We start from the raw sequence: 20,983 nt of genomic DNA on the forward strand, positions 1-20,983 counted from the left end.
ATTAATAACAGCAACAAAAGTTTCTTTTTCTATTGACTTTAATGGAGTCAGAAATCTTTTGCAAATTACCTTTATTACCCACTATACAAGGAACATATGTTTACTGTAGAAAACTGAAAAAACAGATTTATTTAGTATAAAATTTATGCTTTTATTTTTTATATTATAATTAACTATTTAAAATAGTTAACCGTCTGCTGCTAAGCATTGCACTAAGCACTTTACAAATATTAACTCATTTATTTGGATAAATGATACAATAACTATTCATAGCCATACCTTTCCAGAGTTAACTTCTTTTAAGAATTTGGTTCTATGGGACGCCTGAGTGGCTTAGCAATTAGGCATCTGCCTTTGGCTCAGGGCGTGATCCCACTCGGGATCAAGTCTCACTTCAGACTCCCTGCATGGAGCCTGCTTCTCCCTCTGCCTGTGTCTCTGCTTCTCTGTGTCTCTCATGAATAAATAAATAAAACCTTTAATAAAAAAAAAAAGAAGAAGAAGAATTTGGTTCTATCCTGAAAGATCTCCCTCTGGACACATCCTTTCTAGCAGCACCACACATAAGTAGGATGCCATGCTTCCCACTCTGTGATCTGCTTTCTTTTCCAGGGTTGTATAGCCCTCACCTGCACCCACCTTGGCATTTTCTATTAAGCCTTGTAATGAGACTGGGGAGTAGGGGAGTGCAACTGCAAAGGGGGTCCAGGACAGAGCAGAGGGGAGAGTTTCTGGAAGATTCTGCAACAGCTGCTCTGATTTCAATAAAATGTGCTAACAGGACAACTTTCAGCCTTAGCAAAGTCCGAATTCCTTAGGGCCTTCCAGAAGTGAGGTCACATGCGTGTGCAGGGACGTCTTCCATGGCAATAGCCCAGCATCTACAGTCTCTTTCTTAGTGCCTACATAGAGGCCCGCCGATTAGGCTGGGAACCGCATTCTGTTGTTGGGCGAGGTACTCCACCAATGTCAATTAGGTCAGTTGTCTAATAGAGTGGTTCAGGTCTTCTACATCCTTACTTTCTGTCCACTTGTTCTATCAATTATTGAGAGACAAGAGTGGAAATCTCCACCCATGAATGTGGATTTGTTTCTCCTTCCACTTCTGTTGGACTTTGCTTCAGGCACCTTGGAGCTCATCACTAGGTGCGTGCACATTTGGGATTGTTATATTCTGATTGTTTTCATCATTTGGCATTATGAAATGACCTTCTTTGTCCCTCATAATATCTCTTGTTCTGAGGTCTACTTTGAGATCTTAACAACTCCAGCCCTCTTTTGATTGGTGCTTTGACAATGATTTTCAATTATATCTTTTTTTTTTTTAAGATTTTATTTATTCATGAAAGACACAAAGAGAGGCAGAGACATAGGCAGGCAGGAGAAGCAGGCTTCCCACGGGCTCAACCACTGAGGCACTCAGGAGTCCCTCAATTACATCTTATATAGTCCTTTTTTATAGCACCCTATACTTTTCTTTATGATGGAAATGCCTTTTGGGGTTTCCCTGAAGATATATATTCACTTTTTAAAATGAGCTTTATTAAGGCACTATTTACATAGCATAAAAGTCAACAACTGTAGGCATAAAAATTTGATGACTTAGGTCGAATGTATACACAGCTGTGTACCCACCACCACACAAGACATAGGACATTTTCATCACCTCTAAATGTTCCTTCGTGTCCATTTGCAGTCAGTCTTGTCTCTATAGCTTTGCATTTTCTAAACTTTTATAAAATGGAATCATATAGTTTGTAGTATTTTGTATCTGGCTTCTACAACTTACCTGAGTGCTTTTAGGATGTATCCATGCTGTGTGCATTAGTGGTTCATTTCTTTCAATTGTTGAGTAGCGTTCCACTGGACATTTGGGTTAGTTCCAATTTGGGGCTATCATCACTAAAGCCACTGTAAACACTCGCATACAAATCTTTGTGTGAAGTGGAACTACTGGGTCCTATGGTAAGTTTATATTTAACTACTGTTAAGAATCTGCCACATGGTCTTCCAAAATGGTTGTACCATTTTGCATCCCCATCATCTGCATACAGGAGTTCCAGTTGCCCCACATCCTCAACAGCACTTGGTATTCACTATCATGAATAAAACCATTTGTTCATTTTAATTTTTTGAAAGTTGTCTTCTAGTCTCTGCTTTTTTGATTTCAATTAATCCGGTTGTCTTAGTCTTCCTCTTTTATGCTGCTGGTTTAGCTCAAGAATCTGGGGAACTTTGGTTGCCCATACTTAGGAATGAAGAACTAGGGTGGGGGCGGGGGTTACTACAGTGGCTGGTATGTGTGCCCTACCTCGACTCCTGTTCTCAGTTCTGTTATAGTTTTGTTCCCTTTATGCATCTTCCCTGTCATATCAGTGGTAACTAGAGGAAGAGAAAGGGGAGTTGAGTCCACCAGCTTGAAATGGAAGCTCTCTTCATTCTTCTAACGATTTGTTTGCCATAAAGTCATAGCGTGTGGCAAAGAGCAGGTGCTTAAATATTTGTTAAATTCAACAAATTAAGAGTATTTCATTGTCTAAATATGTCAGAACTAAAATAAATCAGAACTTAAATCAACCTCACATTGTTCCATATTCAGACTGCTTATGATTTTCTTATAATTCTGCTACTACATCTAGAGTTAGCAAGATGAAAGAGATGGAACAGATGAGAGATAGAGGTGATAGAGAAATGAGAGCATGAGATGAGAGAGATGGTAGAGATGGAAAAGATGACGGTGATAGAGACAGAAAATAGAGATGGAGGTGATGTGGAAGAGATGGAGGTGGGGTAGACAGAGATGGAGGTGAGATGGATAGAGACAGAGGTAAAGTGGAAGAGATGGAGGTGATGGTGACGGAAGTGGACATGGTTAAACTTGTGGGCAAGGAAAATATTAGTGTGGCTTCAACTCCACCTTGGCCTCTTCCCTCCATAACCCAAGGTCCAGAGCCAGTGCAGCATGGTGGTTACGAGGCAATGGGCTGAGTTCAAATTCTGGTTATACTACTCACTGCCTGTGTGACCTAGACAAGTCATTTAACCTCTCTGAGCTTCACTTTATTCATCTATAAAATGGGTATAATGATGCTCCCTCCCTTATGGGATTGCTGTGAGGATGAAAGAAGTTTGTAAAGCACCTAGAACTAAGGTTGGTACAGAGTAAGTGTTCAATCGATGTCAGCTGCTGGGGATGGTGAGGCTGTGGTGAAGACTGGGAGTTGTGTGCAAGGTGTGATGCTCAAGGGGTGCCCCAAAGGGACATGTGAAATCTTTACACATTTTTCTGTTCGTATTCTATTTCCTATCCTGATTCCTCAGCAACTCCTACTCATACCATCTCTTGACTGCTACCAGCATCCACTTAGACGTACCAATGACTGTGGGCACACATTTTTCAGAGGTTTCCTTAAGACTTCCTTGGGGTCTCATCAGAGCACAAGATGCTTCGGGGACCAGAGCCAGCCCGTTGACAGGCTTGAATCCACCCCTGAAGCCCAGCCCAGCAGCATCAGGTACAGGACCTGGACAGCAGATGGAACATTCCCCAACGGACAGGTGCAGCAGCAGAAGCAGTGCTTTACCCCTCCCAAAGTAGAAATCAGCACCACCACCCACACCCACCCCACCTCCCATCCCTGCCCCAGGGAAAATCCTGACGTCTGCATTCTTGAGACAAGGAATGCCCTAACGACACCCAGTGACCATAAGCGGAACTGCACCAGTTGAGGAGTGAAGCACTCCGCTACCTCCCAGCGGCCCTGGTTGGGATCCCGAGACTGAGGAAAACCCGCTACTGCCCGCTGGACATTCTGGGGCTAGCACCTGCCGGGCCTTGTGGCCATGGGCAGAACAGCACCAACCGTAGGGGGCTAGGAGCCATGGAAGGCAGGCAGCCTCCTGGAGCACGAAAAGGCAAGGAAAGCGATTCTCCCCGAGTGTCCAGAAGAAACAGCCCTGCCCACTCCTTGATTTGAACCCAAGGAAATCCATCTCAGACTTAGGGCCTTCAAATCTTTGAGCCCAAATATGCAGCAGCCCAAGGTAGAGGAGATCAGTGGGTGTGGCTCGTCTGATGGAATAAATCCCGGTAAGACTCAGAGAAGACCCACAAACTTCAGATAGTTCTTCCAGCAAAAACGCAACCAGCTGGGGCTGAAAGGGGCAGGCAGTACCAAATGCACGGCCTCAGGAACTCCAAACTCTTTTTTGCTTCCTGGGTAACACATTTCCATCTTCCTAACGTCAAAATGCTTCGGAACTGAATTAGTGATCAGAAAGTTGCCCAAATAGCGAATAATTTTCAACAAGGCAAGAGGGGAAAGCGTCCTCAGCCCTCCGAGGAAGCCAACCGAAATATCCTCCGGCACAGCACGGCAGCCTCCAAGGGACAGAGTATCCAGGAGTCTCCTCCCACCATAGTGCTGATGGGACCCCGCGACGCCCTTCGGGGCTTCCGATCCCTGAAACGACCGCGCACGTTCTCTCCCGCGGAGAGATTTTTTGCTCCTGCGAGTTCCAGGGCACCAGCCCGGGGCTGCACTGTTCACATGAAGGGCCCCTCCCTCCCGGCCCTCACTCTTCCCAAACTTTCCACACGGCTCCGGAGGATGCCGAGGATCGCGTTACGAGACGACCCCCGCGACCCCCGCTACGGTGAACGCTGAACCACGGCGGAGACCGGCTGAAAAGAAGCCGCCAGCGCCAGCGCCAGCGCCAGCGTAGGTCTGCGCCTGCGCCAGAACCACCGCTCCCAGGACCCTTCGCGGCCAAGCTGCCTCCCCGCTTCAGAGGCCCCAGCCAGGGGGTTCCGGGGGACCTGAGACGCATGTGCACAAGCGTGGTAGGAAACAGATTCCGGAAGCGGAAGAGGCGGAGCCCCTCTGGGAAGTGCGGTCCGCAGGGCTGCGCGGGTCGCAAACCTAGCGCAGAGAGAAAAAGATTTTGACCGGGAGCTAACCTGGGAGACTTCTGGGAAATGGAGTCCGGCGGGCGAGGAGGTCCACACGCAGGACCGGAAGTGGCGCTGTTGGAGCGTCCTCGGGCGCGGGAGCTGGGCCTGGCGTCTGGCGGTACCTCCGACCGCAGTTTCTGAGCTCGTGATGGTAACCTGTAGCGTTGCGGGGTGGCCGGCGGCGGGTTTTTCCGCACGGCCTTCTGCTTGAGACCCAGTCGGTGGTTGCGCCACGAACTCCCGAGCCGCGCGGCCTGACTGCCGCTGGGGAGACGGAGAGACCTGGCTGGACGGGCTCGACCCGAGCTCCCCGGGGCTCAGCCTCGCAGGCTCAGCCTCGGCCTCCGACGGGAGAGGCTGGAGAGAGGAAGAGTCCAGCCTGGGAGCAGCAGAGCAGGCCAGCAGAGCGCGGCTGGGGCTCAGAGAACTGGGAGGCGGTGGTGCGAGGTGGGACCCAAATGCTGGAGGAAGGAGGTGAGGAGCAGTGAAAGGAGAGGTTTGCAGGGGAGCCGGCTTCTCCTTCCAGCTTGCCCACTAATGCAGCTCCGTGGCCGGGACCAGAACTCTGCGGTTATCCTCTCCTCAAGAGGTTGAGGAGAGCCTTTTTCTGAGTAAAGCATTTTAGGAGCAGGAACGTTGGAGGCGCTCAGGCCTGAATAATCTCGGAGTATCCTGCTTACCCCAATCTGCTTGATGGACTGATGGTATTTATGAGTCGAGGGAAAGGGACCCCGCAAAGGAAAAATGGGACGACCCAGGGTCTCCCGTTGTTTCCGATCTTCAAAGCAGCCGGGGAGTCTCAGAACAGGAGCCCATTGGCTCCACATGGAACTGAGGGTCAGTTCAACCTAGTTGGACTGTAAAGTCCGAGAGGATAACTGGGGATTTGGAATCAGAAGGCCAGGATCCTGTCTAAGTGATGACGTACCAGTTAGGTTTTTAACTCGTGTTTCTTCGTGGAGGAAAGGGTAAAAATAACGTCTCCTACCTTGCTTACCTCTAAGAACTATAAATATCAAATAAAATAATATGTGTTTGAAAGCATCTTGAACGATCGATAGAGCAAATGTATATAGAATCTTAACCACTGAGGCCTGTGCCATCCTCCTCTAGATCAAGAGGTCCCTGTATTGGTTTGTAACTCTTCAAGTGCAATTTCACATCCAGAATTTGGTGTTGTCTTCCCCCAGAGACCTGGGAACAAGCAGGATGGTTCTCATCCTCCTAGTACTCCTTTGGTAACTGCCAAAGAGGACAAGAAGGTACAATGGCGTCAGGTACAACTCAGTAACATAAGGTCTAAACTAACACCAGTATCCAGACCTATGTACTTCCTTTTTGAGGGCTATACTACCTCTACTATTTTTTTTTTATTATTAAGAGAAAACTCACATGCCATAATACTCACTTCTAAAGTCTACAATAAAGTGGCTTTTAGTATAATCTCAAAGTTGTGCAACCATCACCAGTACTTAATTTCACAACATTTTCATTACTCTTAAAAGAAGCCCATACCCATTTCATCAGATCAAACCCAGAATGGGGCTCTGTGCTGAGCGTGGAGCTGCTTAAGATTCTCTTCCTCTGCCTCTCCTCCCCGCCCCCATCAGCGTGTTTGCACACTTTTTTTTTTTTTTTTTTAAAGATTTTATTTATTCATGAGAAACAGACAGAGGGAGAAGCAGGCTCCATGCAGGGAGCCTGACATGGGACTCGATCCCGGTCTCCAGTTTCACACCCCGGGCTGCAGGTAGCGCTAAACCGCTGTGCCATCGGGGCTGCCCTGCACACTCTCTTAAAAAAAAGAAAAAAAAAAAAAGCCCATACCCATTAACCATCACTCCTCATTCCCTCTAACCCCTACTCTCTCTGGATTTCTACTTAATGTTCAAGGATTTGCCTATTCTGGACATTTCATAAAAATAGAATCATAGAATATATGTGTCTGGCTTCTTTCATTTAAAATAATGTTCCAAGGTATCTATGTTGTAACATGGATGAATGTACTTCATTCCTTTTTATGGCTGAATAATATTTCATTGTATGGATATACCACATATTGTTCCTCAGTTGTGAGGATTTGGGTGGCTTCCAGTATTGGCTATTGTGAATAATGCTGCTGTGAATATGTGTGCACATATTTTTGTGTGGATGTGTTTTCATTTCTCTTGTTTGTGTAACTAGGAGAGGAACTGCAAGGTCATATGGTACTTCTGTTTAACTTTCTGAAAACCTGCCACATTGTTTTCCCTAGTGACTGAGGCATTTCACAGTCCTAGTAGCAATGTACAAGGGTTCTTTTATATATATATATACACAAGGGTTCTAATTTCTCCACATCCTCACCAAGACTTGTTTTCCATCTTTATTTTAGCCATTTTAGTGAATGTGAAGTATCTTATATTTATTTGATATGCACTTTTCAAATGACTAGTGATATGAACATCTTTTCGTGTACTTACTAGCTCTTTGTACATCTTTCTTGAAGAAATCTATTCACATCCTTTGCCGCTTTTTAATTGGGTGATTTGTCTTTTGTTTCTGAGTTGTAAAAATTCTTTAAATATTCTCGATCCTAGACCTTTAAAAGATAGATGATTTGCAGACATCTTCCCCCATTCTGTGGTTATCTTTTGACTTTCTTGATAGTATCCTTTGAAGCACAAAGTTTTTAATTTTGGTGAAATTCGGTTTATTTTTTGTTATTTGTGCTTTTGGTGTCATAGCTATGAAACCCATTGCCTAATCAGGGGTAATAAAAATTAATACCTAAGTTTTCTTTTTTTTTTTTAAAGATTTTATTTATTTATTCATAGAGACAGAGAGAGAGAGAGAGAGAGAGAGAGAGAGAGAGGCAGAGACACAGGCAGAGGGAGAAGCAAGCATCATACAGAGAGCCTGACGTGGGACTCCATCCAGGGTCTCCAGGATCACGCCCTGGGCTGCAGGCGGCGCTAAACCGCTGCGCCACCAGGGCTGCCCCCTAAGTTTTCTTCTAGGTGTTTTAGCTTTTATAATTAAGTCTTTGATCTAGGGACGCCTGGGTGGCTCAGTGGTTGAGCATCTGCCTTTGGCTCAGGGCGTGATCCTGGCCCGGGGATCTCTCTACCTATGTCTCTGCCTCTTTCTCTGTGTCTCTCATGAATAAATAAATAAAATCTTTTTAAAAAAATAAGTCTTGCATCTATTTTGAGTTAATTTTTACATGTGGTGTGAGATAAGAGTCCACTTGTCCTAGCACCTTCTTTTTTAAAATTCTTTCCCCCATTTAATTTCTTGGGTGGGACTCATGTTGAAAATCATTGTTCAAAAATATATGGATCTATTTCTGGACTCTCCATTCTTTTCCACTGATCTGTATTTCAATCCTTATACCAGTACCAAACTATTTTATTTTTTTATTATTATTATTTTTTTTAGATTTTATTTATCCATGAGAGACACACAGAGAGAGAGGCAGAGACGTAGGCAGAGGGAGAAGCGTGGGATGTGGGACTCAATCCCGGGACTCCAGGATCACTGCCTGAGCCGAAGACAGACACATAACCACTGAGCCACCCAGGTGTCCCAACCAAACTATTTTAATTACTGTTGCTTGGTACAAGGTTTTGATAGTGTGAATGTGAGTTCTCCAACTTGTCCTTTTTCTAAATTGTTTGGCTCTTCTTAGTCGCTTGCATTTCTAGATGAATTTTAGGATCAGCTTAATCAATTCCTACTTAAAAGTCTGCTGTTATTTTGATAGGGATTACATTGACTCTGTAGATTAATTTGAGGAGTATTGCCATAGCAACATTACTGTCTTCCAATCCATGAATCCATAGGATGTCTTTCCATTTATGTAGATCTTCTGTAATTTCAATAGTGTTTGGTAGCTTTCAGTGTACATGTTTTACATTTCCTTTGTTAAATTTATTAAGTATTTTGTTCTTTTAATGCTCTTGCAAATGGAATTGAGGTGTTTTTTTTTTATTTCACTCTTGAATTGCTCATTGCTAGTGTAAATACAGTTGGAGAAATGTCTATTCAAATCCTTTGCCCAAACTTAATTGGGTTGTCTTTTCATTATATATTCACCTTGTATCTTGCAACTTTGCTGAACTTATTTAGCTGTCATAGGATTTTTTTGGTGGATTCCTTAAGATTTTCTCCTCTTCCTCTTCCTCTTCTTTTTATTTACTTTTTCTTTTTTAGCAAGTCTGGTGTTTTTGTTTGTTTGTTTTTGTTTTTGTTTTTATTTTTTAAGTAGGCTCCATACCCATAGTGAGACTTGAACAACCCTGAGATCAAGAGTCACATGCTCTACCGCCTGAGCTAGCCAGGTGCCCTCCTTAAGATTTTATATATACAAAATCATATCTACAAATACTGATAATTGTACTTCTTCCTTTCCAATCCAGATGCCTTTTTTCCCCCCTTCCTAATTTTCCTCACTAGAACCTCCAGTATAATACTGAATAGAAGTGGTGAGAGCAGATATCCTTGTCTTGTTCCTGATCTTAGGGGAAAGGATCAGTTCTTCACTGTTAAGTATGATGTAAATCTGGGTTTTCTGTAGTTGCCTTTTGCCAGGTTGAGGACGGTCTCTTCTCTTCCTAGTTTATTGAATGGGTATTACCAGGAAAGGGTGACAGATTTTGCAAAATGGCCTTTTTAGTGTTCACTGAAATGCTCTGTGTGGAGTCTTTTCCTTTTTATTACCTTGGTATATAATACAGATTAATTGTTCTATGTTGAACTAATCTTGCATCCCTGCAATGAATCCCACTTGGTCATTACCTCTCTTGATTCGGCAAATGTCCTAAATCTCCAAATGAACTCAGCAGCAGTAGGTAATAGTTGTAAACTACGTACTTACACTTCAGGCATTGTACCAACTGCTTTGTCTGCATTTTTCATTTTACTTCCCAGCAACTTTTCGAGGGATTATCATTCCCATTTACAGATGAGAAAAATGAGACTTGGAAAGGTTATAGGATTTGCACACTGCTGGTAAATGGGGGAGCTCTGCTACTTGAGAGTCTGTTAGTCTAATGACTCCTGTGTCTGAGTGAATTGATGGGATTTCTGAAGTAAGAAGGGGAATGGGGAAATGTGTAGCCTCTGGCAGGTCTGCAGATTCAGCCCCAGTGCCCTGTAACTGGCAATGTCCTTGGAACCCCCTTCTTCAAAATGAGAATATAAGACTCTCTAGCTTAACTCTGGGAAACGAACTAGGGGTGGTAGAAGGGGAGGAGGGCGGGGGGTGGGAGTGAATGGGTGATGGGCACTGGGGGTTATTCTGTATGTTAGTAAATTGAACACCAATAAAAAATAAATTAAAAAAAAAAAAAAAGACTCTCTAGCTTGACGAGCTGTAACTTGTGAGCTTCATTGGTTTCTCCCCCTTTCTCCAGAGCCACCTTCTCCAGACCCTGCCCTTGCCCAAGAGGAAACCATAGAAGATGAAGGAATGGCAGCTAGTCTCACAGTTGGAGCCCAGGTAAGTTCTAAATTTCCTCTGAGAGGCAGCCCCCCGCCTTTTTTTAATATTGAGGAGTTTTTTTGTTTTTTAATTACAAAAGAAATTCATGTTTATTGTAGAAAACCCAAAAACCATAGAAAACACACCCAAAAACTCATCCTTATTCCCATAGAGAAATGATACACTTAAACATTTTCATTTGCATCTTTTCAGTCATATTCTTCTTTTCTTTTTCAGTGGGGGATTATTTTTTTAAAGATTTTATTTTTAGGGCAGCCTGGGTGCCCTCAGCGGTTTAGCGCCACCTTCAGCCCGAGCGTGATCCTGGAGACCTGGGATGGAGTACCGTGTCGGGCTCCCTGCATGGAGCCTGCTTTTCCCTCTGCCTGTGTCTCTGCCTCTCTCTGTCTCTCTCTGTCTCTCTCATGAATAAATAAATCTTAAAAAAAAAAAAAAAAAAAAGATTTTATTTTTAAGTAATCTCCACACCCAACATGGGGCTTGAAATCAGAACGCCGAGATCAGGGCAGCTCGGGTGGCTCAGCGGTTTAGCGCCGCCTTCAGCCCAGGGCCTGATCCTGGAGACCTGGGATCGAGTCCCACATCGGGCTCCCTGCGTGGAGCCTGCTTCTCCCTCTGCCTGTGTCTCTCTGCCTCTCCTTCTCTCTGTGTCCCTCATGAATAAATAAATAAAATCTTTTAAAAAAAATTAAAAATAAATAAAAAGAACGCCGAGATCAGGAGTCACATACCTCACCAGCTGAGCCAGCCAGGCATCCCCGTATTTTTCCTTCTCTACTTTTCCAAAATGGTTTTGTCCTCCTTTTAACCTTCTTTTATTTCCACTTCACAGAATGTGATGAATATTTCTCCCATTTCTATTAAGAGTATTCTACAGAATCATTTCTAGTGTATTCCATTGCATAGTCCCACCAGGATAGGAACTGTCTTCTCCCCTTTTCCAGATTAGACTAGATATTGGTCTATTTCTTTTCCTTTTCAGAAAGTTTGTGCTTGGATTTTTCTCATCAGTTCTCTTAGTCACAGATTTTTCTTTCTTAATTATTTGCTTTTACGTTTGTCAGATTTATTTTAAAATTCAATCTTTTATAACCTCTTGAGTTGAATTTCTAATTTATTTCCTTCCATTCTTGTTTATATTGAAAGTGTTCAGATCTTATTTTCTTAGATACTCCAAAATTGTCACTTTGGTTTTTCTGTCTGCTCATTCAGCCTGCCTGTGCTCCATGGGGACAGTGTGACTTTTGCCAACCCAGAGCAGCCAGTTATAGCATAAAGGCAGAACGCGGGGTTTGATGGCTCTATTAGTCAATCTTATTAATTAAATTGCTCAGTTCTTCATACCTATGTTTTGTTTTTTATTATGTATTAACCCTGAGTTATTTTAAGATCTCATAGCTGTAGTATTTTATGTTTCTTCTCGTACTTCCTACAGGTTTTTCTTTGTGAATTACATACCATTTCTTATGTAGTTCATGACACTTACATCTTTATGGTGGCTTTTACTCTCTTGCCTGTCATAAAATGACCCAAATGTTTTAAATATTTCATAGTTTTCAAAGATGACCCTCTTTGTCCTGTTGTACTGCATTTCTCAGTATAAAGGCTGGATCGGAAGAACAGGTAAAATTAGAGGTTGTAATTTGGAAAATGATGCTGGCTTCAAAGAAGGCAGTGACAGGGCCGTGGAGAGACATGTGTGAACTTTCATGATACTGTGGAGGAAAATGAAGGCAGCAGTGGTTTGTGAGGAGCTGCAGGAGAGGGGAGGGTGACCTTCAGGTCTCTGACGTGGCCCATGAGGTGGGTGGAGGTACCATTACTTGCACAGAAAACAGACGCAAGGACCTTCTCTCCTCTGTGCCTGTGATCTTGGGGCGTCCCCTGCCTCAGATAACCTATTTCTCCATCTGACCACCTTTCTTCCAGGCCAGCTCAGCAATCACCTTCTCTCTGTGGTCTTCGTCCATCCTCCATGCAAGATTCCTTCTCTGTTATCCTGGCAGCTGGTCTGCCCATTTCACTGACATGTTATTGCAGGTGGCCACCTACATGGCTGCCTTCGTTGTTGTACTGTCATATCGAGGTTCACAGGAATACTTGTGAAACACTCTGAAAAGTTGAGCTTTCACATTTCCTTCTGATAGCTTGTTGCATAAACTTAGACATTCTAATTTTATTTTGTCTACATGGGCTCTTTTCGTTCCCAAGCACTGGTGTCCGTTCCTTCTTTTACATAGAAGTAGCTGCATGTGTGTTCTCTATATATAAAGTCTGAGAGAGTTGTAAATACAAAAAGAGACTGTATCTGTTTTTTGTGTGTGTGTCAGTATCCAGTTTAGTGTCAGGCACATAGGAAGTGATCAGTAAATGCTTCTCTTGAGCTGTGCGGACCTCTGTTGTATCCTCTGGCCTGCAGGTGAGAAGGAATGTGCTTATTGTTTCAGGGAACCATGCCCTTTGGCACCATGACTGCAGCTCTGACCCACCATGGCTGGAGGCCCTTGATCCCTGCTCCAAGGGGAACTCCAAGGTTCAAGGAAGGGATACCAGAAAATGTCAGGAATCTGGTCCTGCTGGGTAAGGAAGCCATTTGAAATGTAGAATCTACTCAGGTGTGAATAACTGTGGCACTTCCCAGGGTTGCGTGGTCCCGAGTTGCTCCAACACACTGGAGGGATGATATTTCTTCCCAGTTCCCTATAGTAAAAGGCCTCTGCATTCTGAGTTGAGAAATAGGCAGTTTCATTTTGCTCCCTGCAAGACTGCAGCTCCGTGTTTTCTTGTTTCCCAGGAGGGGTGGTGTGACCTTCAGGCCAGTTCCTCCTTATTCAATAAGTTCTGTTTTTCTAAATAACTTGCTTTTGGGGCTTTACACCCCAGCCTGTCCCCTCCCTGGCATCTCATCTGTCTTAAGTACTGCTACATCCCCAGTTCCTGGGACCAAGTACAGTATTCAATAAATATTTGCTGAATGAATGAAATAAATGACCTAACTGGTCTGCTTCCCCCTCCCCTGAGTTCTGGGTGGCTATTTAATCTAAATTTCTATAGCACTTGTTTTGCCCTTGACCAGGACTTCCGGTTTCCCAGCCTGGCATGAACTCCCAGTCGGAACAAAGGGAAGAAGGCCCATGGATGCTGGAAGGAGGAGGCCTAAGGAGTACCTGTCCCGGTAAGTGAACAGGCACTAAAACCAGTGAGTCTTGAGAGCAAAAGCCCTTTGGAAATAACACATTATGCGTTTGGTTATTTAACAACCCCACATTTTACAGATGAGGAAACTAAAGCTGAAAGAGGCTGTCTTGCTGGTTCAGAGCCTCACAGCTAGAAAGTAGTGTGGTTGGGGTTCAAAACAAGGTCTGGATGATTCCATAACTCCTCCTGGCATGTTGGGGGGTGTTTGGGACCTGGGCTGGGGATGTTTAGGACCATAGGTGGTGGTGCTGGCCTCTGAGGGAATGGCCTCTTTGCTGGCCCAGCACGTTCTCTGCTTGGGGTTCACCTCACTGAGGCTCTCAGATGCACTCTTTTGCCCATACCTCCAGCTGTGACACCTACTGCTACTCCCCTCTCTGGTCCTTAATTGGATCCTCTCTCTCCCCACATTCCCTCCCTACCTTCTCTACATTGTAGACCCTGCTAGAATTTCCTAAAGGGCTCTTATTGATAACCTCAGGAAAGACAAAAGGGAAGCCATAGTTGCTATGTTTATCTGTTGCTTCTCATCCAAGGCTGCTCAGTGCACCCCCACCCTCATGCTCTGGCCCCTGTGGATATGTGACCTCTGGCAGTGCCTCAGTAACTTTCCTGGGGTTCCAGCCACTTTTGAAATTTTGAGGCTTAAAGCATCAGAAGTGAAAATGAACTTAATAACTTTAAGGTAATAAAGCTTTAAATTGGGATCCCTGGGTGGCGCAGCGGTTTAGCGCCTGCCTTTGGCCCAGGGCGCGATCCTGGAGACCCGGGATCGAGTCCCACGTCGGGCTCCAATGCATGGAGCCTGCTTCTCCCTCTGCCTGTGTCTCTGCCTCTCCCTCTCTCTCTGTGTGACTATCATAAATAAATAAAAAAAAATTAAAAAAAAAATAAAGCTTTAAATTTGTTTAAAAACATAGCCTAGTGCTTTACATCTTCATTTCTGATTATTGTTGCTGCAGGGCAGTGAAAACAAAGCCTCTGGTAGGTTTTCTGCACGTTGTCAGAACTTTCTCCTTCCCATCTTACTGTCCTTTCTAAACAGCCTGTCACACGTTCCCTCATCCCTGTTGTTAGCCAGGCATCGCTCAGACTTGCTGAAATATTGCCTTTGTAGGAGCCTCAGTGGTCCTGCTGCTTCCTTCTCAAGGCCCTGCTGCCCGCATCATGCACAGCCTTTTATTCCAGGCTGTACACCCTTGTATAGAACTTCAGAAATGGAATGTGTTGTTACATGGCTAGCGCAGTGGCTGCATTTTTCTGGAAAAAGTTTTCATCACAGCCTCAGAGTTTCAAGACTCTAAAAAGGTCAGATCAGCATGTTACTAGAAACAGAACTTAAGAAGGGGTGTTTGCACCAAGGGTCCACGCTGTGAGGTATTAGAATTTTGGTATTTTTGGTATAAATTTTGGTATAAATTTGGCAGGTTTGGATGTTGACCTGTGAAAGATGGGCTTTCAGGTCCTGGCTTGCTATTTATGAACCACACAGACTCAGACTAAACCACTAAATTATGTGGTCGCTTGTCTCTATCAAAAAATGTAGATAACAAAATCTTATTTTACAAACTAATATGCATGAAAAAAAGTTATCAGTGATGGAGTTCTGTATTAGCTATATGATCGTGAAGTAGTTTAAGGAAAGTTTAAATCTGGCTGTTGGAGTAATTAATACCCTGCTTCCGTGGGGTTGCATCTCTGCCTTGAGATTCACAGAGCAACCTGGGCCTTGCTCTTCCGCCATGGACTGGTTTCAGAGCCCTCCGTCACCCCATCCCATCCCGGCCACGATGGCAGACCTGGGTCTTTAAAGTACCTTTCACCTCACTGCCTGCTCTAAGAGCTTCTGCTGTGGGTGTTGACATGTCCCCAGGCACAGCTGCTCAATTTGCCTTTCTTCTTTTTTTTTTTTTTAAGATTTTATTTATTCATGACAGAGAGAGAGGCAGAGATACAGGCAGACTCCATGCAGGGAGCCTGACGTGGGACTCGATCCCCGGTCCCCAGGATCAGGCCCTGGGCTAAAGGCCGCGCTAGACCACTGAGCCACCCAGGCTCCCCAATTTGCCTTTTTCTCATTGAATTTGTTACTCATTCAGTCAACAAATAAGCATTAAGCATTTGGTAAATGCCTGGAATTGCTTTAGTTACTGAAGGTACAACAGAGAACAAGACATAGTCTCTGCTTACATCCTGCGATGTCAGGAACATAAATGAATAAATAAAATTACTGATACAATGTGAGATGGTGAAGGAAACAAAGCAGGGTAAGAGAATAGTGACGGGGTACAAAGGTGAGAACGGGAATACAGATGGAGGTGGGGGGGCTCTTGTAAGTCAGATGACTAGGAAAGCCCCCTTGGAGAAGGTGACATTGGAGCTGAGGTCTGAAAGACGAGAATGAGCCAGCCGTGTAAGCGTCTGGGAGAGAAACGATCTGGGACACAGCATGTGCTGAAGCTCTGAGTTGTGGATGAGCCTGACTTGAAACCCCTAGGACTCAGTAAGCAGAGGGAGAGTGAGTGGCAGGGAACACAGCATGCAGGACTTTAGAGGCTATGTAAGGTGTTCAGATTTTCTTCACATAGCCCCCTCAGGGCTCTGAGCAGGGAGGGGACAATACTTGATGTTTAAAATACTTGATGTTTTAAAATTGCATGTGAAGAATAAGACTTCCAAGGTTCAAGAGTAAGAGCCTGGAGATCAGTTAGGAGTCTGCTGCAGAGATTCCAGGGAGACGGGGTAGCAGGTAGGAAGGATTCAGGACATGTGAAGTATTAAAACTAATAGGATGTGCTAGTGAATTGGATGTGAGGGGTAGGGGCGTAAGGATGACCGTAGCCTGAGCAGAATGCTGAGCAGACACTGGCTTGAAAGGGAGATTCAGTTCTGTTTGGGGCACATTTGAACTCCTTAGTCTCCTACAGGAGCCAGGTGGAGAGGAGAGGTGGACTGAGGGACAATTCATGAGCACCAGTTTCCTGAATTGCTCCTTTCTCCCTCCACTGCTTTCCATCTTTTCTCCAATAGATGGTCAAGTTGTAGAAGCTGTGAAAGCCACACATGATCAAATACTGTATTACAGGGGATCCCTGGGTGGCTCAGCGGTTTAGCACCTGCCTTCAGCCAGGGCATAATCCTGGGGTCCCAGGATCAAGTCCTGCATCGGGCTCCCTGCATGGAGCCTGCTTATCCCTCTGTCTTGTCTCTCATGCATAAATAAAATCTTAAAAAAAAAAAAAATACTGAACTACATGGAGATACCCTGAACCCAAAATGGGGACTCCTGTGCTTATGGTAGATTGAGCATTAATACACAAGTGCTCTGGAGGGAAACCTGCTGAATGGGAAACCATTTAAGAAGGTTCACAAGGAAAGAGCCTGAGATAATAACAAGCACTCATCTAACATTTAACTGTCCCTCTACCATTTCGGTCCCTTACGTGTTTTAACTCCTGTAATCCTCGCAGCAATTCTGTGAAAGCTACATTTGCAGGTAATAAATCTAAGAGACTAAAAATTTGCCCACAATCACATAGCTAGTAAGAGGTGGAGCCAAGATTTAAACCCAAACTATCTGGGAGCCTGGGTGACTCAGCCGTTGAGTGTCTGCCTTCGGCTCAGGGTGTGATCCTGGTCCTTGGATCGAATTCTGCATTAGGCTCCTTGCAAGGAGCCTGCTTCTCCCTCTGCCTATGTCTCTGCCTCTCTGTATCTCTCATGAGTAAATAAAATCTTTAAAAAATAATAAACCCAAGCTATCTGGGTCAAGACTCCATATAGAAATTCAAATAAAGGTCACCCAGAACTAACCTTGTTATTCTCTCCTCTGAGAGAAAAGATAGAAGCCAAAAGAGTCTTCAGGAAAATTGACCCTTGAGAAAAGCAGGGAAGAGCTCTGTAACCATCCCTGAAACTTCACCCCCTACGTACAAGCCCCGGTGTCCAAGACAAAGCTCCATGGACTTTGTTTCAGTTTCTAAATATACATTAGTCACATTTTAAAGTTTTCTCTTAAAATGAGGGTGATCCCCAAAAGGGTTAAGAATTATTCTTTTAAAAAATACCAATTTTCTGATCATAAAAACAATGTTATTTATTCTATGTAAAGTAACTTTTTTCTAGTGAAAAGATGTTAATTTGAGATTTGGAACAGGATAAAAATCAAGGTCCCCTATCATCCCACCACATAGAGGTCCCTTCCATCTTCTTCATACAATAAAATGCAGTGATACATTTTTCTTTGTTTTCTAAAGATTTTTTTTTTTTTTACGAAATCTTTACCCCCCCACGTGAGGCTCAAACTCATGACCCTGAGATCAAGGGTCACAAGCTCAAGTGACTGAGTCAGCCAGAGGCCCCATAATGAGAAGGCTCAGACCAGAACTTGTGATACATTTTTCTAAAGTAGAAGTATAAGTTTACATGCTCCTTTTTTCATTTAGCAGTTATGTTTCTTTTTTTAGTTATGTTTCTTTTTATCACTGCATATTCTTTGAAAGGTTTTTGTAACTTTTATTATAATACTGACAGTGGAGAACATTAGAAAATACAGATAAGCATTGAAGGAAATAAAAATGCCCGATGCCACAATCCAGACAACATAGCTTGCATTCACACCATGTATCTTCGCAGCGTTTTCTCAATAAATGCCTTTCTGCAGAAGGAACTATAGTGTACCCGTTAGAAACATGACCTCTGATTGCTAAATAATATTGGCCATAGTGTGGTCGTTCCTTTACTAAACATTTAGGTGTTTGCTTTTCTTTGGCAAATGATGCTGTGAGTACTTTTGTCAACATTTCTCATTAATTCCTTAAGATAAATTCTTACAGGTGCAGTTCTCATGTTGGCATTTTAGACTCTTTAACACACGCAGCCAGATTGCTATCCAGAAAGGTTGTACAGGTATGTACGATCTTAGGATGCTGCACCCCTACCAGTACTCTAGAATTAACCAGTTTGGGGCTGATTTGATGGGTGAAAAAATTCATCTGGCTGGCATTGATCTGGCTGCATTGATCATGAGCTTTATAAAGTGAATTATTTAAACCTGCCTAGCTGATTGCTCAAAACCACACCAAGAATTTTGAGACTAAGAAGGCAAGTGGAAAATCCCCAGTACTTGCCAAAGCAGAGCAAAGGCAGAAAATAAGGGAGCAGTGCATCTGAGGGCAATTAGGGTAAACTTCTGTATCCCTTGCAGCTTAGGAAAGGGAGTAAACCGTCCTAATGTATCTGAAGAGCCATCTTGGTCAGTATTTACAGTTTAGAACTGAAATGTGGGGCAGCTGTTCTGGGTGAAAGGGGTGGAGCATCAGACCTCTGCACAAGAGCTTGGCCAAACTCCATCGGCCTTTTGTATTTCAGTAGTACCTTTTCTTCCACCAAAGGGGTAAAATGCTTTTCTCAATATTTTTCAGACTGGAAGATTATGTCTGAATCACCGTCTGAACCTGACATTTCTGAAGACTCATCCCAAGACACAAATATAGAGCTGCCCCCTGGGGAGTCAGATCACAGGAACAGCAACCTGGGGAAGAGCTTCAACCTGAGACCAGTCCTTTCTCCACAACAGAGAGTTCCTACAGAAGTGAGACCCCAGAAATGGGAAACACCTACAAAGAGCTTCAAAAAGAATTCCCCTATAATTAAGCCCCACAGAGCCAAACCATATACATGTAGTGAATGTGGCAAAGCCTTCAGTTACTGTTCTTCCCTTTCTCAGCATCAGAAGAGTCACACTGGGGAGAAACCCTATGAGTGCAATGAATGTGGGAAGGCTTTCAGCCAGAGCTCATCTCTCATTCAGCACCAGAGGATTCACACTGGAGAGAAACCTTACAAATGCAACGAATGTGGAAGAGCCTTCAGCCAGAATGCAAACCTCACAAAACACCAGCGAACTCATACTGGAGAAAAGCCCTACAAATGTAGCGAGTGTGAGAAAGCCTTCAGTGACTGTTCAGCCCTTGTTCAGCATCAGAGAATTCACACTGGAGAAAAACCCTATGAGTGCAGTGACTGCGGGAAGGCCTTCCGTCACAGCGCAAATCTTACAAACCACCAGAGGACCCACACGGGGGAAAAGCCGTACAAGTGCAGCGAGTGTGGGAAGGCCTTCAGTTACTGTGCCGCATTTATTCAGCATCAGAGAATCCACACCGGGGAGAAACCCTATAAGTGTGGTGCATGTGGGAAGGCCTTCAGCCAGAGTGCAAACCTCACAAATCATCAGAGGACTCACACAGGAGAGAAACCCTACAAGTGCAGCGAGTGTGGAAAGGCCTTCAGCCAAAGCACTAATCTCATAATCCACCAGAAGACCCACACTGGGGAAAAGCCATATAAATGTAATGAGTGTGGGAAATTTTTCAGTGAGAGCTCAGCCCTTATTCGCCATCATATAATCCACACAGGAGAGAAACCCTATGAGTGCAATGAGTGTGGGAAGGCATTTAACCAGAGCTCTTCCCTCAGTCAGCACCAGAGGATTCATACTGGTGTGAAGCCCTATGAATGTAGGGAGTGTGGGAAGGCCTTCAGGTGTAGCTCTGCTTTCATTAGACACCAGAGACTCCATGCTGGGGAGTAGCCAGAAATAGGACCAAGGTGGGTGGGGAATCTAGCAGGAAATGCAAGTAGTTTGAAAACATCTAGAGACCTCCTTGGACTTTTACAGTCTGTAACTCAGCCACATGCGAGAGTACCTTTAATAAACAGTCCTGATTTTACATGTTGCATGTGGAGTGGAAAATCTCAGGAGCTCTTCTCTCAGCTCTTCAGTAAGCATCAACAACCCAACTCAGATTTATTCAGTGACCCAAAGTGCTTTTTGTAGATCAAGCCCTGCAGAAACCATGGTTTATAAGGAGTAAGTGATCAATGAGTGAAGGGCTTAGTTCCTTCTTAAAGACCAGGAATGAAGCCAACACTGGACGGAAATGACATTTCTCCCTAATGGGTGTGTGTGTGTGTGTGTGTGTGTGTGTGTGTGATGGTAATTCAAATGAGGAAAGATTCCACATGCTAGTCTCATCCGGGATAGGGGAGGGATATCCACTCTAATGCTCTATATAGGAAAATCTAGACCCTGCTAGGCCCAGTCTCTACTTTGTGAGATGTTTGAGTGTTCACTACTGTATAAAGAAAACACCCAGGGCTTGCTTCAGCAGCACACGTACTAAAATTGGAATATTAGCGTGGCCCCTGCACAAGGACACACAATTCATTAAGTATGCTGTATTAAAAAAAAAAAAAAAACAGAAGAGAACAGGCTAAGCCAATGAAATCCCTCAGCAGGCACACACCTCTGTGGACTCAAAGGACAATCTGAGGCCTTTCCC

General features: G+C 44.1%; 1 protein-coding gene across 5 annotated transcripts; it reads left to right on the forward strand.

The window, feature by feature from the left end:
* Positions 1–4,853: 4,853 nt before the first annotated feature.
* ZNF79 (zinc finger protein 79) lies at positions 4,854–20,371 on the forward strand. 5 transcript variants are annotated; one of them, XM_072777996.1, is made up of 6 exons: positions 4,854–5,428; positions 8,375–8,516; positions 10,351–10,436; positions 12,887–13,019; positions 13,516–13,614; positions 19,061–20,371. In XM_072777996.1, exons 3-6 carry the CDS (start codon positions 10,407–10,409, stop codon positions 20,230–20,232), a joined length of 1,434 nt encoding a protein of 477 aa, XP_072634097.1. In that variant the 5' UTR covers positions 4,854–5,428; positions 8,375–8,516; positions 10,351–10,406; the 3' UTR covers positions 20,233–20,371. The 5 variants fall into 5 exon arrangements, with proteins under 5 accessions (XP_072634097.1, XP_072634096.1, XP_072634098.1 ...); XM_072777995.1 differs by lacking the exon at positions 8,375–8,516; XM_072777997.1 differs by lacking the exon at positions 8,375–8,516 and having other exon boundaries at positions 4,854–5,105.
* The last annotated feature ends 612 nt before the right edge of the window (positions 20,372–20,983 follow it).

This window comes from Canis lupus, chromosome 16 (assembly GCF_048164855.1).
Source record: "Canis lupus baileyi chromosome 16, mCanLup2.hap1, whole genome shotgun sequence".
NCBI lineage: Eukaryota > Metazoa > Chordata > Mammalia > Carnivora > Canidae > Canis > Canis lupus.

Excerpts from the sequence above, each read along its gene's own strand:
- ZNF79 (XM_072777995.1), top strand. Across the intron at positions 13,020-13,515 it reads CAGGAATCTGGTCCTGCTGG|GACTTCCGGTTTCCCAGCCT; the intron begins GTAAGGAAGCCA and ends GCCCTTGACCAG. Across the intron at positions 13,615-19,060 it reads CCTAAGGAGTACCTGTCCCG|ACTGGAAGATTATGTCTGAA; the intron begins GTAAGTGAACAG and ends AATATTTTTCAG.